The 18,756-nt window shown below is 37.9% G+C and overlaps 2 protein-coding genes across 3 annotated transcripts in view; both read left to right on the top strand.

Annotated features, from left to right (window-relative positions):
• LOC137128745 (F-BAR and double SH3 domains protein 2-like) overlaps nt 1-18,419 on the top strand; it is a 54,605-nt gene extending 36,186 nt beyond the window's left edge. For both annotated transcript variants that reach the window (XM_067507226.1, XM_067507225.1), the window contains 9 exons: nt 2,865-2,954; nt 3,152-3,214; nt 9,665-9,799; nt 10,169-10,252; nt 10,427-10,604; nt 11,889-12,109; nt 13,537-13,726; nt 13,820-13,914; nt 14,460-18,419. In XM_067507226.1, coding sequence (XP_067363327.1) covers nt 2,865-2,954; nt 3,152-3,214; nt 9,665-9,799; nt 10,169-10,252; nt 10,427-10,604; nt 11,889-12,109; nt 13,537-13,726; nt 13,820-13,914; nt 14,460-14,552 — 1,149 coding nt within the window. In that variant the 3' untranslated portion in view covers nt 14,553-18,419. The remainder of the gene's footprint in view (nt 1-2,864; nt 2,955-3,151; nt 3,215-9,664; nt 9,800-10,168; nt 10,253-10,426; nt 10,605-11,888; nt 12,110-13,536; nt 13,727-13,819; nt 13,915-14,459) is intronic.
• Nucleotides 18,420-18,669: 250 nt separating this feature from the next.
• The window catches only part of LOC137129382 (NACHT and WD repeat domain-containing protein 2), an 8,805-nt gene continuing 8,718 nt past the window's right edge, over nt 18,670-18,756 (top strand). The window contains exon 1 of the mRNA XM_067508457.1: nt 18,670-18,756. This exon is cut by the window's right edge and continues 111 nt beyond it. The gene's annotated coding sequence lies outside the window, so the exon portion shown is untranslated.

The following is an 18,756-nucleotide window of genomic DNA, read 5'->3' as shown; positions in this document are numbered from 1 at the left end:
GGAGAAATAATCAGGGAATGTTGTTTACTGTACATGCATTGAAGTAGGTGGTTACTGGAAATCCAGACTTAATTTGAAAGCCTGGTATGCTGCTTTCTGACATTTCTTTTTGTGTGTGTGTGTGTTCACGTCGCAGTAGAGTGAGAGCGCAGGGGAGAAAAGGGGAAAAATAGGGAAGATACACAGCGCTAAGTCGCATTGGGAACTGTTTGAAATGTAAAAATTCATGAGGTAAAGTGACTTACTTAGACTGCAATGAGGCAATTCGTGTTTGTTACATTTTCTGTTAAACTTTAGGCAGGCTTTATTTTAAAAATGAGGCAGCACTGTTCTAATGATCTCTCCTTTCATTTAGCCTTTTACTAAGCTGCGTGTCCCTGTCTGTTGCCTTTTCCCACACATGTGCAGTTGGAGAAAGCCATATAGAAGCCATTTCTTAGCCAAACATGGCTAAGAAATCAGCTTTCTCCAACAAGTAATCTACCTGGGGAAAATCAGGTTTCCCTTATCTCCACCCCGATTTTGTAAACTAGCATTCCCGTTTAAATCAGCTTTCCTAAGAAAGCTACTATAACCTGGTTACATTTAAAACCACTAAATTAATATTTTCTAGTAAACTTGATGTAAATATGTAAGTTTTGTTAATTTTAAGTTAATTCTACTCATAATGTTTAGTTTTAATTTTCAGACAACTTTACAACTTATACATTTTTTACAATTTGCCCTGATTAGAGGTCTAGTGAAAAACCTCTTCAGAGATTTTAATTCTTTACAGTGTGAAAAAAGCAATCAGGATGGAAACTGTAGGCCTTTAATATCTACTACATTGCTGCATTTCATAGTAATAAACATTAAACCATTATGAACATTAATGTTGACATTAAATAAAAAAAATGGAATTTGGAAAAGTACTGTGCTTTCCGCTCATAGAGGATGGGAAATTAAAGACAGAATATGCTCTCTTCATACTAAGGATCTGTTGAAGACTGTTCTCAAACCAGATTTCTGAGACAGTCTGTTCTCATTAACACGTTTCACAAAAATCATTCAGAAACAGATAAAATTGTGCTTTCAATTGTGCAATCTAAAGTATTAGTTTAGTAATAGGATTAGAGAATAGTTTTGAACTATTTTGTGATAATGTAGGAACAGTTTTGGCAGAATTGATATGTTAATAACTTTAGTAAATAGACCACTGATACCAACACGAGGTCATGTACACATGTAGAATTTTGGTCATTAAAACAGGTACAGTTTAAAAATAGAGCAGTTGCAGCCCCGAGCTGATGATGCTTCTACTACTGTGCCGGGAAAGCAGCAGTTATTATACCGATCAGGTACCGTATTTAAAATGAATGTGATGCCCAAAATATTAGGACCCCCTCTTCTTCTAATGCAGTGCAGTACGACTCCACCACCCACTTTGATCTGAATTAAATGCATAGTAGAATTATCACCTTTGGGGCAGTTACAACCTAAAACTGAGACATTGAAACAAATCTAACTGTAAAAGTAGAATTCATGACAGACCCACTCTATTGCATTGCATTAAATTGTACAGGTGGTCATAATGTTATATCTGTGGAATACAGTACATCACATACTGTAGGTTGGTTCTTGTATCTTAGATGGTGTTCACATAAGATTGATCTCACATACAATATATGTTGCTCTTTTTTCATCCTTTGAACAGAAGATCACCTGGTTATAGCTCCTAACAAAAGCATCAAAATAAGTTTTAAGTCTGCTGTAATTCAGAATAATTTGTTTTTAGAAAACACCAGACAGATGAGATGTTCTCCTGCAGTGTCTGTCCCTTTGTCTGTCATTCTTTTTTTCTGTCCACCTTCCTGTTGGTTTTATTGATTACAGCTGCCCAGATGGACTGTCTCTCTGTCTGAGGTCGTACAGTCAGTGATCTATGCTCACACCACTGGGTGCTTATTACATTGACTTAACCTAATGAACGTACTTTTGCACATTGTTAAGCACCAATGTCTGACAGTATTTTGGCCAATATTTTTACTTTTCTCCTCTTAAATCCAGTATATTTATGGTCCTATAACATTAACTACAGCAGCAAAAAGGCTAATGCTTCCCTCTATCATTGGTTGGGTGCTGCTCACAAAAAGGAAAAACACTGAGGCACTTAAGGAGCTCAGCTCTTTATTGATCAAACCAGGAGTCTGCCTTGAAAGTGTGTCTGTGTTTCTCTGTGGGAGGGAGGCATCAGCTATCAATCTCCTCTGTCAGCATCAACGAGAGAGGCAAGAACAGATAATGAAAAAAAAATTGGTGAAGAGAAGGCAAGAAGAAATCATCAGAGGAATCATCAAAGGCGAATGAAAAAGTTCAAGGGAAGACACAGATTGAGAGTAAACCTCAGAGGTTTCCCTGCTGGTGATCATAGTGATATTATGCTGTATAGCCTTTCCTAATTTTTATAGAGACTATATGACGGAGTTTGTAGTGCAAATCTTGTTTGTTTTCCATCACTGGGAAAGAGGATGCCACTGCTGAACAAATACAAACTTGGTGTCTGACAGTTTTGCAACCAGGAGACTAAATTGACTAAAGCAGTTGTAGTTCTAGTAATCGGTTTGGTGAATAAATCCTGTTAGTCTTGACTCATCTGAAGACATTTCTACAACATTTTGTTTTCCTGATTTTACTCGCCAATATTTTACTGTGCAGATTTATTTTATCGATTTTATTATTTTGTTGTCTTTATAATGGGCAGTTTAACAGGTTTCAAAAAGGGGGCACAATTTGAAAAACAAACAAAAATGCTACAGCAAAAACAAACATGGGGTCAGTTTACATATTTCATGTTCTTAACATTTTTTTCCCTTCCCTATCAAAAGACAGTAAAATTGAAAGCTGAGGCCCGGTTGGACCTTCTTCGGCAAGTGGGAGTTGCTGTAGATACCTGGCTGAAAAGTGCTATGAACCAGGTGTGTGTTTTGTGTTAGAGAAAACTGTATGAACACATACTATATTACATGTTTTTGAGTTCCTTATGTTCCCTAAACTCTTTTAAGGCATGAATTCCAGTTTGTGTGTGGCAGTATGGGAGTATGTGTGTGCAAGTATGCCTGTTTTCAATACAGCATGTGCATAAAACCCCTCACTCTCTCTGTGCATGCTATAGGTGATGGAGGAGCTGGAGAATGAACGCTGGGCCAGCTACACTTCCCACGATCCCTCACTATCGGTGAGATACCTCCCCTCACTGTGCCTACATTGCAGCTTTCCTGCTAAGCCAGCAGAACTTGTCGTGTTTTTACAGTCACAGAAAGTTTGTTAATGAAAAGTAAAATCATTGGAGGAATTACTAAACAAAACTTTAAGCATCATATAAATCCAAATGTTACTAGTGCTATGCAAAAATACTAATTCAAAAATACATGTATAATGATTTTTGTCAGCAATTGTCATAGTTGCAACAGTTTTTTCTTGGCGGGAAAGTGCAAAAATCACACCAACTGTACAAATCACAAGTAGAAAATGTTCACATATTTTAGTAGCTGCCTACGTTGCATGTATAGTTGCCTGTTTTATCCACTTCAAATTAATAGACTACTAAATTTTGTCATTTAATGCATAACTTGCATTGGCTCATTTGTTTTCCCAACAGTATTACTTGTTCTTTAAGCCAGAGACTGCAAATCATAGATTTTTCATTCTTTATGATTTTTGAAGATGAAGTGAAAACCTCCCAGCTAAAATATTTCTCCTGAGAAATAACTTCCCGAATGGTGTATATTAAAAGATGTTTGACCTTAGCCCTGCTGCTTAATCATCGTGACAGATATACATATGTAAATGGTCTGCACTTATATAGCGCTATTCTACCTATTGGTACTTAAAGCACTTTACACTGCTTCTCAAAAACCCATTCCCACTCACAATCAAACAATGATGGCCAACGCTCACCGATAGCAACTAACTTGGGGTTCAGTGTCTTGCTCAAGCACACTTTCCCATGACGAGCCGGGGATCGAACTAACAACTGCAGGATTGGTGGAAGAGCACTCTACCTTTCTGCGCCACAGTCACCCCTAGAAATGTCGTTCATGCACAAGTTGCAAGTATCTTTTTTGACCCCTAGCTTTAAAGAAGCATTACACTGAGTACCTGACACCTCAAACATTTTTTATCACCATATCACATTTATGATAAAGGCTCAAAATAAAAATTTGAGCTTTAAAGGTGCTAGCTGATGTGTTTCGGGACCTTTGGATAGAACCAGGCTTATAGTTTCCCCATTTTTTATTTTTATGCCAAGCTAACTCACTGTGCTATGCATATTTATGTTTGTGGATTTGTGTGTGTGCGTTTCTGTGTCTCTATTGGGTATACGCACAAGAGAGTGCATGTCCATGACTAGGAATGTAACCCCATATGTTACTGCAAGACGAGATGCGCTAGCACGTGTGTGTGTGTGTGTGTGTGTGTGTGTGTGTGTGTGTGTGTGTGTGTGTTTCTGCTTTACTGGAAGGACTTGACATTCTGCTCACATGATGTTGCAGCTCGCAACACCAGAGTGAAAAAGAGAGTGATCCTGAGTGTGAGAATGCAAGAGTAAAGCCTGGAGAATGAGGGGGAGGGCAATCTAGGAAGAGATTAATGGAGAGAAGGAAGGCTGATAGGAGGATTTGCAGTGAAAAAGGGAGTGTAGAAAAGGCGGTGAAAGGAGAAGAGAAAAAGAAGAGGTGGTGTGACATAAGGGTGGTAAGGAGGGAATAGCGTCAGCATGGTAATGCTGAAGTAAAATTGGATGCAGAGGTGAGAGGAATGGGGGTAATGTGATAAACTGCAGAGCACATACAGTCACAGAAAAAAGTTTGTTTGCAATTTCCTAGTATTTTGCCTAAATCAGACATAAATATGATCTGATTTTCACCTAAGTTGCAAGTGTCAACAAACACAATATTTATAAACTGATAAAACACAAACAGTCATGAGGCCTTATGTCTTACATACAGAGTGATGGTGGAAAATGTAATGGCATCAGGGTATTAACTGGTTGAACCACCTTTGGCAGCAATAACCTCACGGAAGCGCTTCCTGTAACTGTGGATTTTAGATCAATCTTCCTTGAAGAACTGCTTTAGATCAGCCATTTTCTTAGGAAAATGGAGGGTGTGAACATTTCTCTTCAGGTCATTGCACAGCTTCTGTATTGGGGTCTGACTGGACCACTCCAAAAGGTGGATTATTTTTGTGTCTGAAGCCATTCTGTAGTAGATTTACTTCCTTGTTAGGGTCATTGTTGCATCACTCAGCTTCCTCTGACCTTCAGCTTGCAGACAGCCCATCTAAATTATTCCTGCAGGATACCTTGATAAACTTTCATTCTCCCGCTTACAATTTCCCGGGTCTATAGGCAGCAAAGCAGGCCAAAATCACAATGCTCCCACGACCTCACTGCACTGTTGGGATGATGTTTGCATGTTTGTATGTGTTTTTATTTTTACCTCATAGTTAGTGATATGTGTTCCTCCCAAACAATTCTGCTCTGTCCACAAGACTCCACTGCTATGGAGAGTAGCCACAATACCAAAACCACTATCTTTATAGATAATATGTCTAAACTGTGGGCTGATCTTATTCTTTTCCATCCAGCTATTGCCTATCAGCGGTCGCCACAGCGAATCATCTGCCTCCATCTAACCCTGTCCTCTGCATCCTCTTTTCTCATGCCAGCTAACTTTATCTCCTCTGTCACTACATCTATAAATCTCCTCTTTGGTCTTCCTCTAGACCTCCTGCCTGGTAGCTCCAACCTCAGCATCCTTCTACCGATATATTCACAGTCTCTCCTCTGAACATGTCCAAACCACCTCAATCTAGCCTCTCTGACTTTATCTCCAAAACATCTAGCATGAGCCATCCCTCTACTCATTCCTGATCCTGTTCATTTTCGTCACTCCCAAGGAGAACTTCAACATCTTAAGCTCTGCTACCTCCACCTCTGCTGTATAACATTGCTGGTCTCATCACCGCCTTCAACACCATTCCTTTTATTCTAGACGATAACTGTGGACTGATGAATATCTACATTCTTTGAGATTAATCTGTAACTCCTTCCAAGTACATGCAAATTAATAACTCTTTGCGAAGGGTGGTTGTGGTAACACACTGCCAGTGTTTTTGTAAGTGAAAGGTAGTTTTTAAGCATACCTTTATTCTGTGTTTTATCAGCTTAGAAATATTGTGTTGTTAATGTTTGTATAAGATCAGTTTATGCTTCGTGACCAATTTATTGCGACAGTGAGGAAATAGTGCCATTACTTTTTCTGTACAAGAACCTAACGCAGTTCACAGGCATCACATATGAACACTATTCAACAGCTTGTAAGCCAAAACCTTTAACACCTGAAGCATTTACATACCAAAATATTTTACTACCTGTCAGTATGTAGTAATGTCATGCAATTTTTCCAACTTTATGGATGGCCTTTGGCTGCCACTTTACAATTTTTCATTAAAATGTACTTGTATTTAGCCAGGTGTCTTGTTCAGAGGCAACATATAGACACAAACTCTGTGGAGTCATTAAGTCTCTCTCTCTTTGATGGTCACCTGGGGGTTATCCAGGCCCACTTTCATGTGTGTTGTTGGCATCACATTTAGACCAGGGGTAGTCAATTATGATTAAAGGAGGACCGGATAGAAGAAATTTCCCCATGTACAGCTCTGGAAGAGGAGGTTGACCATGAAACTCCATAGTGTGAGCAACAAGATGATATAACCTGAACTGAAGGTTTTTCCAAGTGATGTCATCTGGATGCATATTATCAGCAAGAAGTAGGGAGACATAGGGAAGTCCTCTGTAGGGAAGTCAGAGGGAACCCTAATGGAATTCATTTACATGTACTTCTCATACTAGACCCAAAAGAAGCACGTTCAATATCAGTGAAGGCATCCTTTAAGTTGCATTATAATTTAGTTATACATTACAATTAATTTATATATATATATATATATATATATATATATGTGTGTGTGTGTGTGTGTGTGTGTGTGTATATATATATAGAGAGAGAGAGCATTGCCATTGTATCATCATCTGCACTGTTTAAAGTCAATGACTCAAATCAAATGAAGAAAGCTATAATTTAATGCCATTTCAACAGTATTTACTTTCAGTTGGCTTTAAGATCGCTTATTTTCTGTAGCCACAATGCTGAATTTAATGAGGCCAGGGATGTTTTACATTCCCACTTTTAAACACTGCCTGTGCCTCAGAGCAGATGAGAAACAGTGGTTTTTAGCTTCTTACAGGAAGGATGGACATGTATGCCTCAGTCCATTCTGGTTTAAAAGCCCAGTTTTCTGTGTCAATCCTGCGCTGTTTAGCATAAACCATGACACACTGAATTACAGTTTTGCTGCTTTTCTGTGTCTGCTCACTTCTCACGCTGTTTTTCTCTCCCTGTCACTGTCACTGCCTCTGTTTTCACTTGGAATGAAGGTTTTTCAAGTTTCTATCCAGTGAAGGCCCGCCCTACTCTGCCTGTGATTGGCTGACATTCTTAGCTTGACCAATCTCCGTCCTCGTGTCTAAACGGATGGCAAGGATTAGCAGCCAGTCAGACATAGATAGAACGTCTGTGTTGCTGAGTAGCAGTGTGAAACAATGTCAGAAACGAGTCGCCGGTCGAAATGTAATCTCGGCCAAAACAAAATAAAAACTCAATGACATGTCAGTTCTGGCTCTGGTCCTGGACAGGACAGAGTCTGGGTCAGGATGTGGACCGCGGCCTGCCTATTAGTGGCCTGCTGATTTAGACTGTGAAATACTGTGGAGCAGCTCTGAAGTGGTGAAAGAACTGCATTGTAAGTGTTGATAAGTAGTGTCGTAGGCCTACTTATGTTCTGGAATTTGATAGCATGTTAACAGCCTCTGAATTTATTTGGACTGTGCTGAAGGCTGTAGAGACTGACAGCAGCAAAGAAGAGATTATATTAACAAGAGAGATGGAGAAGGAGGGAAAAGCAGTCAGAGAGATTGTTAACAGCAGTTTGCTAATTAGGGACAGGTCAAGAAGTAACTGACAGTGAGCGAGAGTAGAAAGGATAGATGGATTGTGATTATAGAAAGAGAGCAGGCACTTCCCTCTGCCCCTTTCTTCATTTAACATAACTTTATTAATGCAAAAATGAATTGCTGTAAGCCATAGACTCTCAAGTGCCACAGTCGTCCACTGCCTTCATTACAGTATCTCTTTAACTGTTATTACCTCCAGGACCAATAAAATACGCCATTTGTCTGGATCTCAGCTGTACTGGTGCACATATTGAAATATATTTTTTGTTATGTTTTATTGGGCTATTACTGAAGTATACTCTGGTCATTTTAACTCTGGGATGGAATGGAATTGGCCTCTAGGCTATGTAGTGTAATTTTAAATCACTGCAGCGGATACAAGTGACGTAACGCAACAAGCATGCAGCACTCTGTCTTTTTCTCCTTCCTGTTATGTATTACATGGTTGTGTAAGTGCGTGTATTTACCATGTAAGTTCTGTCACTGCACTGGTAGTACTGTCAAATATAAAAATGTACTTAAGATTGTACTGAAAGATTGTTTGTCCAGGACAATACAACCTGCAAACTAATGACATTCTCCCCCTTAACCCAGCTGTACTTTGTATTCAGCACTGACATGCCAAACTGAACATGTTGACATTGGCATTGTGAAGATTCAATGCTTCAGTTTGAGACTCTTTGCTCTCCATTCCCATGGAGAGCTTTGACAAATATGTGCTCATTTTTATCAGTAAATGCATTAGGACTACAGCTGGAGGGTATTATTTCCCTTGAGGATAAATTCTACTGTCTAGGAAACATACTTGTAAGATAATCTCTAATAGAAAACACACATTGGCTTTGTTGTGCAATGGTGTAGAGTGGTGTAGTGACAACAGAAATCTGATGACTATACACAGTCACTTAGAAATGGATAAACACACACACTTTTGTCATGGCCGTTTGCTCAGCTTGCTGTGTGTGATGGATTTTCTTACCACCTGGATCACATGAGCCTAATATAAACCTGTGAAATTCACATAGAACAAAAGAGGGAGGGGCTAGATTAAATAAAACATTAGCCTTTCTACACCTGTCTCTAAAACCTCAAGTACCCACACAGAGCAGAACAGAGAAACGAAGGCATCAAGAACCGGTAAGAAAGAATTGGTATGGATTGGTTGGTGACACTAGGACAAAAGCAAAAAAAAAAAGGCAACTAGGAAAGAAAATAAATAACCACAAGTTGCAGTTGGTAAACAAAGTCTAAAAGATGTTGGTAGTAGAGGTTAGGAAAATACCGCACAAAGAGTGTAAAAGGTGAGATGTGAACAACAAAATTGGGTTTAAACAAAGGAAGGGAGCTGTAAATAGCAGCTGAAAGCTAAGGTAAATACTCTGTATTATATGTTCATTTGTAGTATTTAGATTTTTGTGAGTATTGGAAAGTTTTTAGTAAACTTGTATCCTCGGATTTTATTTAATTATTTAACTATTTTAAATGTTTACTTGTTCTGGCTTTGTTGTAAGTACACCTCTGAAGCTTTAGAGGTGAGTGGAGCTGTTCTTATTTACCCTTGTAGTTATCAAAGGTGTTGACTTTATCTAGCTTTGTTTGTGTATAAAGGGCACAGTGGACTTGGAGCGTGAGGAGGGCGAGGAATGCGAGGAGAATATGGAGGTTTTCGATGACAGCAGCTCCAGTCCTTCAGGAACCCTCCGAAACTACCCACTAACTTGCAAAGTCCTGTACTCATACAAGGTATAGACAAACTCACAGGCAGTTGCCTTCTGCAGTTACATGGTCACAAACCTACATATACCAAATGTCTGTAGCTAGGAATACAAAACAGCGGTATAAAATAAATACTTTGTTAGGGACTACAGTATGTGTGCTTTGCTTTAGTATAGTTTACATTCTGAATGGCATGTTAACAAATGTCGACTGCACGACTTACACCCATGTTATAACAATATATATTGTTAAGTGTAGATTTAAAACAGTTTATCCTCATTTCTCTCTTTCATAGCTTTTCTTATTCCATTGTTTTTGTTTATGCTTTTTCTATCCTTTTTTTCTCCATCTTTCGCTCATCTTCTGTTAAACACTTGTTTTCTGTCTGTCTTGCAGGCCTCCCAGCCTGATGAGTTAACTATTGATGAACACGAGATGCTGGAGGTTATAGAGGATGGAGACATGGAGGACTGGGTCAAGGTGCAGAAACGGGCATCAAACAATACCTTTGTGTTGTATACTATGTGTTTGCTGTTGCAACTACATTGTTGTATGGTTAATTTCCCTCCTGTCGTCCGTATTCTCAAGTTTTTTTATCATTATGTAAATTTTTGCATTTTTCAATGCGCCTCATTGTGTATATGTGTTTTCTAGGCTCGCAATAAAACTGGTCAAGTAGGCTATGTCCCAGAGAAATACCTGCAGTTCCCGACCTCCAACAGTCTGCTAAGCATGCTTCAGTCATTGGCTACACTTGACGCTCGATCACACACGTCATCAAATTCAACCGACCCAGAGCTGCACTCTGGCTGCATCAATGGAGATGTGAACAGTAAGTTCTGTATGCTGTAGACCCAAAGTTCACTATAACAAGCTAGCTAATATAAATGATTTTTATTTTCCTTATAATTTAGTAATAAGACAAAATTCAATTCATTTCAATTCAAAAAACTGTATTTGCCCCCTGAGAGCAGTTTAAACAGAATAGCAGTACTTATAATGTACAACAATAAGATAAAATAAGTAATAATAATTAAAAATATAAAATAAAGGAAAGAAAGCATAAGAAAAGTTTTAGAATTAACTGTGGCCTTACATATGACTTAATTAGTTGAATGTGCTATTGACAGTAATAACAGCAATAATATGGCATGGAGGAAACAATACTAACAATATTTGATATGACAATCAATGAATGCATTGAATGAATTACATATGCCATGAAAAGAAAGAATAAACGGAATTGTCAACTAAACCTTGCTGGTCAAATCAAGGTAGAGTAGAAGTTAGAATAAAAGGGACGTACAAACAATAAAAGTAAAGTGCAAATCACAGTCCACTACATACGAAGTTCAATAAAACATCCTACCTACCTAACTTTGACCCTTTCCTTCCATTTATGTATAGCCATTAAAATGGTGTTACTGCAGTTCCAGTTCCAGTGCTGTTTTTGGAATAATACCCAGAGCAAAGTGGTTCAAAAATATTGAGTAAAGACAACAAAACAGGCCAATTTTATAAAACAGGGAATAGTAGAACTTTGACAAACATACACTCTCTTTTTGACATTTCTCTTATTTTAATTGTTCTTATTATAGTTGTTTCCAAACATGGTCTAAAAGCAGCAAATTTAAAATGAATAAGGTCCAGTTTAGTGTAACATTTGAAGGCAAATTATGTTGCTTATAAAAAGATTAGATCGGAAATTTGGTTGTTAAATTTGTTTTTCCTTTTAGTAGTTCAAGAATTTAGCTGTGGTTCTGTAGGTTATGGTGTTTAGTTACATTTTTGCAGTTTATACATTTTAATTCTCTTATTATTTCTTACTGTAAAGCACTTTGGTCAACCTGTTGGTTGATGGAAAATGCTATATAAATAAACTTTGATTTCATTTGATTTGATTTTGATATTCTTAACATTTTATATCAGTATATATGTTGAAGTTCTGAAGAAAGCTAAAGATGCTTTTACTGTTTACCGGGGCTTACTGATCAGTGCAAATAACATGTGATTGGATTAATCTTCATGATTAAAAAAATTACAATTGTAATTATTCTTCCTTTGTATCTTTTATTACTTTTCCTCTCTCTCTTTGTTCCCCCCTCTTGCCCTGCAGTGGTGTATGTCCGTGCACTTTATGATTACGACGGCCAGGCAGATGAGGAGCTTTCCTTTTCTGAGGGTGCTGTGATCCGCCTGTTGAGCCGCAACACTCAGACAGACGATGGTTTTTGGGAGGGGGAGCTCAATGGACGGGTGGGTGTCTTCCCCTCCGTACTGGTAGAAGATCTCACAGAAAATGGGGAGACCAGCGGAGGAGGGACAGGTGACATTCAGGTATGAGTCTTGGACATTCAAGTCTTGGACATAAAGAAAAGTCTCATAAATACCACACAAAATAACATATAGGTCAGGGAGAAAACAGAAAAGCAAATGGTAAATGGAGCCTTACATTCACTTTAGTGGCACACAGAAATTCAGCGTGTCAGTCTTGAGGTGAACTGGAAATCTGGGCTTATCGTTCTTTCCTCAAGGCAGAAATACCAAGCATAGACTGTAGTCTACTGTTCCACTTTCTTCACCTATTCCTCTCCTTTGCTGCCTGTTGCCCAGTTGATCTATCAGCAAGGCAGACTTCACAAACATTGAATCAGAAGTGCCAAGTTCCTGCAGCACACTGATAAAACCCTATACTGTAATCAGCAAAAAGGAGTCTTATCTGTGGCGCTGAGCACTGCCCTATTAGAGCTTCAGCATCAGGAAGCCGCTCCCTTCCCGTAAGTCTGCGTACACAACACAACAACTTATTATGTCTCGTGAGTCTAACATAGGGATAGACTTATGATGTGTCACCCTGTGTACTGTTATGAAAGCAATTGATGTGAATGTACTGTGTAGACGGGTCACAAGAAGTAATAACATCACTTATAATGACCCCAATAATGACTTACTTTTTACCATATCACACGATGACTGCTGATTGTTCCACCAGTCAATCAGTCAATTTATTTTTAAACTCATTATTTATCCGGATCATTTTGTATAGTTCTGCATTTGTGTTTATGGATTTATGGCCATGAGCAGAAATCCAAATCAACACTAACATTGTTCCATATCTGCAGGATGTGTGAATAAGCAACCTTTTGCTAATCCAGGATATTAACTTGTGGTTACAGAACCATTTTCTGTTTATAGAATGGGCCAAAAATAAATGTAGGTGTGTGAATCCATGAACAGTTTCACAGACACTTTTAATTATTTTATTAATAATGCAGGCTCACTGGCAGTTAGCTCCATGCTGCATATGCTTCTTCTAGTACATAGATGTTGTTCATGGAGGCTTCTCTTTTTTTTGTTATTTCTGGCTGGGTAACAAGTTTATGCAGATTGTTCGTTTTAATGAAATATGATTCACAGTTTGATGGGCCAGACTCTCTATCACTTTCATCAGGCCAAGGTTGAAAAGACATTTAGACTAAACCAATTTATTATATCTTCGCTTATTACTTATTAACAACCAGCTGCTTTTCCTTTTGCCTAGAATCATGAATCTAATTACAATGTACAAATTTTTACAAATGAGCTAGTTACTGGGCTTTTTTTTTTTTTTTTTTGAATCATTTAGATGATGACCCAGTCAGTTTTATCACAAATGTATCAGTTCATTGTTAGTTTATTGGATTGTGAAATTTTGTATTGAACATGAGATCACAGATGAGCAGCATGATTTAATGATATATTTCTGTTTCTGCCTCTTTCTGTAGATTTCTCCATCTTTGAAGTTGCCATCTTCTCTGCCACCACTTCCATTGTATGACCAACCTCCCATCAGCCCTTTCACCAGCCCTGAGACCTCCACCCCACCTCCCCTTCCACGTTCACCCTCTGCTGCACTTAATGGGGAACACAAGCCTCCACTGCCCACTTCACAAAAAGGACCACTATCTACTCACAGTAAGATACACACAAATAGAAACCAGAAAACAACATTTTGTCTGTAATTGGTTGAGATAGGTCATTTAGCTATAATTATTTCTCTGTCTGTAGATCAAAGCTCTGGAAGAAGCCCAGTGTCTCCAGGATTTCCTCAGACTCAGCCACTGCGATTCACACCTGAAGGAGGCCCAGTAAAACTACGGCCTGTTAGTATCCCAATTATTCAGCTTGTTTCAGTGTTGATGTACCTTTACTCTTCTGTCAGTTCTGTATGTTTAGATGATAGATCTATAATGACAGGGATTCAGCAGAAACAGTCATGAGTCTATGTCAGCTGACAGTAAATTAATCTGCAGCTGTTCTGATAATTGATTAAGGCAATTTATAAGTGGAAATAGTGGAAACAGTGTTTCTTCTCTTGATTGTGTTGGTCTTTGCTTGGTGGACTGATATTCAGACAAAACAATCTATTTTAAGATTATAAAGGGTGATTGTCCCTATTGTCTGATATTTAAAAAACAAGATCTTCTTTCTGCATCTGAATGGATCCCCTTTCGATTTCTATTCAAAATAAAAATTCCTTGTTTTCTGGGGCCTTAATATTTTGTCCCACAGCAGGAAAACAACATTATGTTGTTTGTCAAATTAAGAAAAGTAGGTCAGGTTTGGTGTTTTGCCTTGACAATAGTTTTCCTGACTTTGTCTTTTTTTCTTAAGCTTTTATTTAATATGCTTTCTTTCACTGCTGCAGGTGCGAGCTGCTCCTCCTCCACCTAAACAGCACCCCCGTCGACAGCAGGAGAAGAGTGACAAGACAGAGGAGGTAGAGATCACACTGGTGTGACAGCAGGCACCTGGTTATAGACACATAAATGACAGACAGACATATCCTACAGGTTGTCTACCTGAACTGCTCTGAACTGAAGTGAGCTGAAATAGGTGATGTGAAGTAAACTGAACTGAATCAAGTCAACCCTTCTGGCTGCTACACATCTTCCCACATCCTCAAGGGGAGGAGGAGAGCAAGCTGAGGGCATAAATGAGTATCAAATTAAACAATCTTCATTTTAGCTTCCTAATGAAGTGCAGCAGTAGCCGCCCCCCACGTACCTCTCCACCCTTCCCATCCTCCCATTCTTGCCTTAAAACCTCACCTCATAATGCAGCACACTAGAGCACAGTAAAGAGGAGAAAGAATGTATGGGGAGCAGAGTGTGTAAAAGCAAAGACATTTTTTAATACCACCAATATGCTGATAAAATAAATTAAAACTTCATAATTTCTTTTTCTGGTAAACTTCACTTACTTCACCTTTTTTAGTTTTTGTTTGTTTTAATCTTGGCACACATTTAGTCATTCATCAAAAAATTCCCTTTTCCTCACCATTTGAATCAGTGTAGAGGACCTAGTGTTCAGCTACATTCAGAACCAAGCTTTCAGGCAAACCATCGCACATGGAGTGCCCTGTTAGTCAAGTCGTTTTGGTGCATGCCCCATAACTGCAGCATCACAAGTTAGGGGTCCAGCAATGACTCAATGAAACAAGTTGAGCTCAGTGTCTTGAGCTAAAAGTATTAACTGTTAAACTTGCTAGCCACATAAATGAAAGAAAAATAATAGCCCATATCTGTCACACTCGTGATTAAAAGTCTTATTTTATAATGGTAAACAAAGAAAGTAACAGCAAAATTTCTGTGGTACGAAATTAGCTTCAGTTGGTTTTTAATGTTAGCTGACCAGTGTCTCTAGTTTAGCAAGTTGTCTCTAATGCTCCACATACATAACAATAGATTATATTGTATGTGCTCAGGTTAAATGGTAAATGGCCACTTATATAGCGCTTTACAATGTTGCTTTTCATTCACACACACACTCACACACCGATGGCGGCGGCTGCCATGCAAGGTGCTCACCCAATCAGAGCAACTTGGGGTTCAGTGTTGTCCAAGGACACTGTGACACCTGGCCCTGAGGGCTCAGGAATCAAACCACTGACCCTGATGTTATTTGACCAACTGCCTTACCAACCTATCTATAGCTGCCCAAATAAATACTTGCACAGCTTGACCAAAATACAGAAAAGTTAGTTTGAAATTAAGCTAGTGCAAAGAGGACAAAAAGAAACGTATTTTAAGTTTTACTTAATTTTATCAACTGGTGGTTGAAAATGTTTTTCATGGCATATCGTTTAAATTTTGCTCCATTTTGAGACTGTGCTAAGAGAATAAGTTGCCAAGTGGGTCACGTTTTTGAGTGGAGTAGGACTTGGGGTAAATGGATGAGTGGTGCGTGTGGATTTGACTGATGCATTAATAAGACCTCTCCCCAGCCCTTCCTTCATAAAATATAGTCCTTATCATACGTATTCAATATGTATTAGTACAGTACATTACTGTTGTCATAGGAGTGTTATGCACAGCGTATCATATAGACTAAGTCAGCTGAATGGATTACCATGTCTGAAATGTAGTGGTTTTATCCTCATACTGAAAGGGCATTGTAAATACAGTATGATGTAAGGGATGAAAGGAGCAAAGGGAGCAGAGGTTAAAAAAAGAGTAAATGGAGGCTGGATCCTCCTTTTTGCTCTTCTTTCAGCCTTTCTTCACATCTCTCTTTTATTTCCATCCTTCTTTACTCTAAAGTCTGTTCTGTCCATTGGCAGTCTGTGGCTCATATACACACATACAGTTAAATAATACTACTTGTGTGTTATTATATCTTCTCTCATTCTGTGACCCACTGTTTGTTTGTATCACTGAGAGGCTGGGGGTGTTTTTAAAGGCACTGAAATTGTTGGTATTCACTATGTGGTTACAAAGAAGTGTTTTATGTGAGATGATATACAGAAGACAATGAAAATATTTGGGTTTAAGAGATTTTATTAATCACAGAATGACCTGTATAGCTTTTATCCCTACAGATCCTATCTCATTCATTTTCTTCATTTATAACATTGATCACATGTATGATCTATTACATGTATATTTGTTTAGCTGCATAAGATTTGCAGGTATGTGTTCCATACTTGTTAAGCATCTCCACTACATCATTATAGGAGTCTTTTTGTATTGCAGCAGAGAAACGATTAAGGGAATCAAATGAACCTTTAACATTTCCAATGTGAGCTGTATTTTTCCTAGTGTCTTTTACATTTCAGCCTTGTTGAAAATAAGAAATACATCATGATACAAAAATGTGTATAATGGACAGAACTAGCTAACGACATTCAAATGGAGCTAAGTACAATTATTATTATTTTTTTGTTTTTAAATCTAATTAAACAAAAATTCCCCTCCAAGCCTTTAATACTCTTTGCCTATAGGGCAGTGTAGCACTTTTATTTATTCGTACCTTCCTTGAAAAGTAGCAGCAGAAATTATTGTGATTAATCACTTTAGTTAGATTTTTTTTTTTTTTTCTGAATTAATATGATGGATCCTTCTTGTTTCAGTGTGACTGATACCTACTTTTAATTCTTCATTCTTTTAAAAAGATGGGGAAATAAGTGTGAACAATGTAATTTGGTGTTTGTTTTTTTCTTATATAAATCACAAACAAAAAAATTACAATGTTTTGACTGAGGAATTTATTTCATCACATCTGTGTACAAGATGTGTCCCACTCCCTACCTACGTATTTATTTGAACTGAGGTTTGAATGAATGGAGGGTGACTGAAAGACTGAATACATTTGAAAAGAAGGTAAACTCAAAGATGTGTGGTGTTGATGGACTCCCACAGTGTAATCAAAAACTACTGACAGATAAGTAAAGCAAAGCTAATTTTAGTCTGTAATGGGACAGCTCCAGAAATGTGATATACAACAAAACAACAATGTGCTCCAGTGTTGAGTTATCATAGTACATTTTTTGTATACTAACTGCTAATACCGTATGGAGATTAGTACACTCTAATGTACATACTGTGTATCATTAGTATGCAGTTTGGAGTTGGGACACATCTTTAGAAACCAATAAAAATAGAGTCCTAAATTTGGGCTTATGTTGGCTTATGTTCCTTTCTGCAAAGTGAAGGTAAATTATGTAATTGAGAAAATGATGCAAGAAACAATAAAGATACCAGAACAGCTTTTTTTCACATCTGCTTTTAGAAACATAAACGTTTGTGTAGCATCCACTCCTAACAAAGCTAAGCATGCTGGAATTAGTTGGTTTTATATATAAACCTCTTCTCTTCTGCTGTTGTAGGAACTAGCGTTGACTTGTAACAGTGTGGTCAAGGCGATTTGAACGGCAGCCTCTCCTTGATCTCTCTGAGATCTTATTTATACTGTTTTCAAACTTGTTTTGAAGTTTATGGTTTACAGCAATGTCCCACAGAACTTCCCCTCATAAATAAGTCAGTTTATCTATTGAAAATAAAATGTATGACTACTTTTTGCCAGTTGCCACTTTAAACATTTTCCCTTTTTACCATCCCTTTAGTCTGTGATAGTGTATAATTATTTGGTATTAAGCTGTTTTGGGGTTTTATGTATTATATAATTCTATATTTTTCATCATTGGATTTGGAGCAGCTGCACAGCTGCTGTTATTAATGATGTGGTGGAACAACTGGCCTTTTTTCTCTTCACATACAGTTGCCATGGTGATAATAAGGAAAAGTCTTTCTGCATATTATTGGCTGTACAAAAACAAAGTTTGTATTTATTGTGTACAAATGTTAATTAATAAAAAAATGAAACTTAATTTGTTTTTTGTATAATCTTTTTGTGTTTGTTTTTATGTGTGCGTGGTGGTGCCATCCTGTTGCTGGATCTAATTGTGTTTATTTTTATGCAAATACTCTGCAAATTTGAGTATTATGTACACAGCTTAGATTTTGTGTATCTTACATGTGCGTGTGTCTGTTGTGTAGATTTTACAATTACTAGAAGTGGGTGGGATCTTGTCAACTATAAACACCCGGGGCCAGAATTTCCTGAGTAGACCAGGAGGGAAAAGAGAAAGCACCAGCACATAGAGGAAGCAGCAACTGAGAACTTCTCATTCCATTCACCAAATGTATTCATTGCAGAGCTAGTTT

This window comes from Channa argus, chromosome 6 (genome assembly GCF_033026475.1).
Source record: "Channa argus isolate prfri chromosome 6, Channa argus male v1.0, whole genome shotgun sequence".
In the NCBI taxonomy this organism is placed as follows: Eukaryota; Metazoa; Chordata; class Actinopteri; order Anabantiformes; family Channidae; genus Channa; species Channa argus.
The sequence above is the reverse complement of the archived record's forward strand: the minus strand, read 5'-3'. Positions and strand labels throughout refer to the sequence as shown.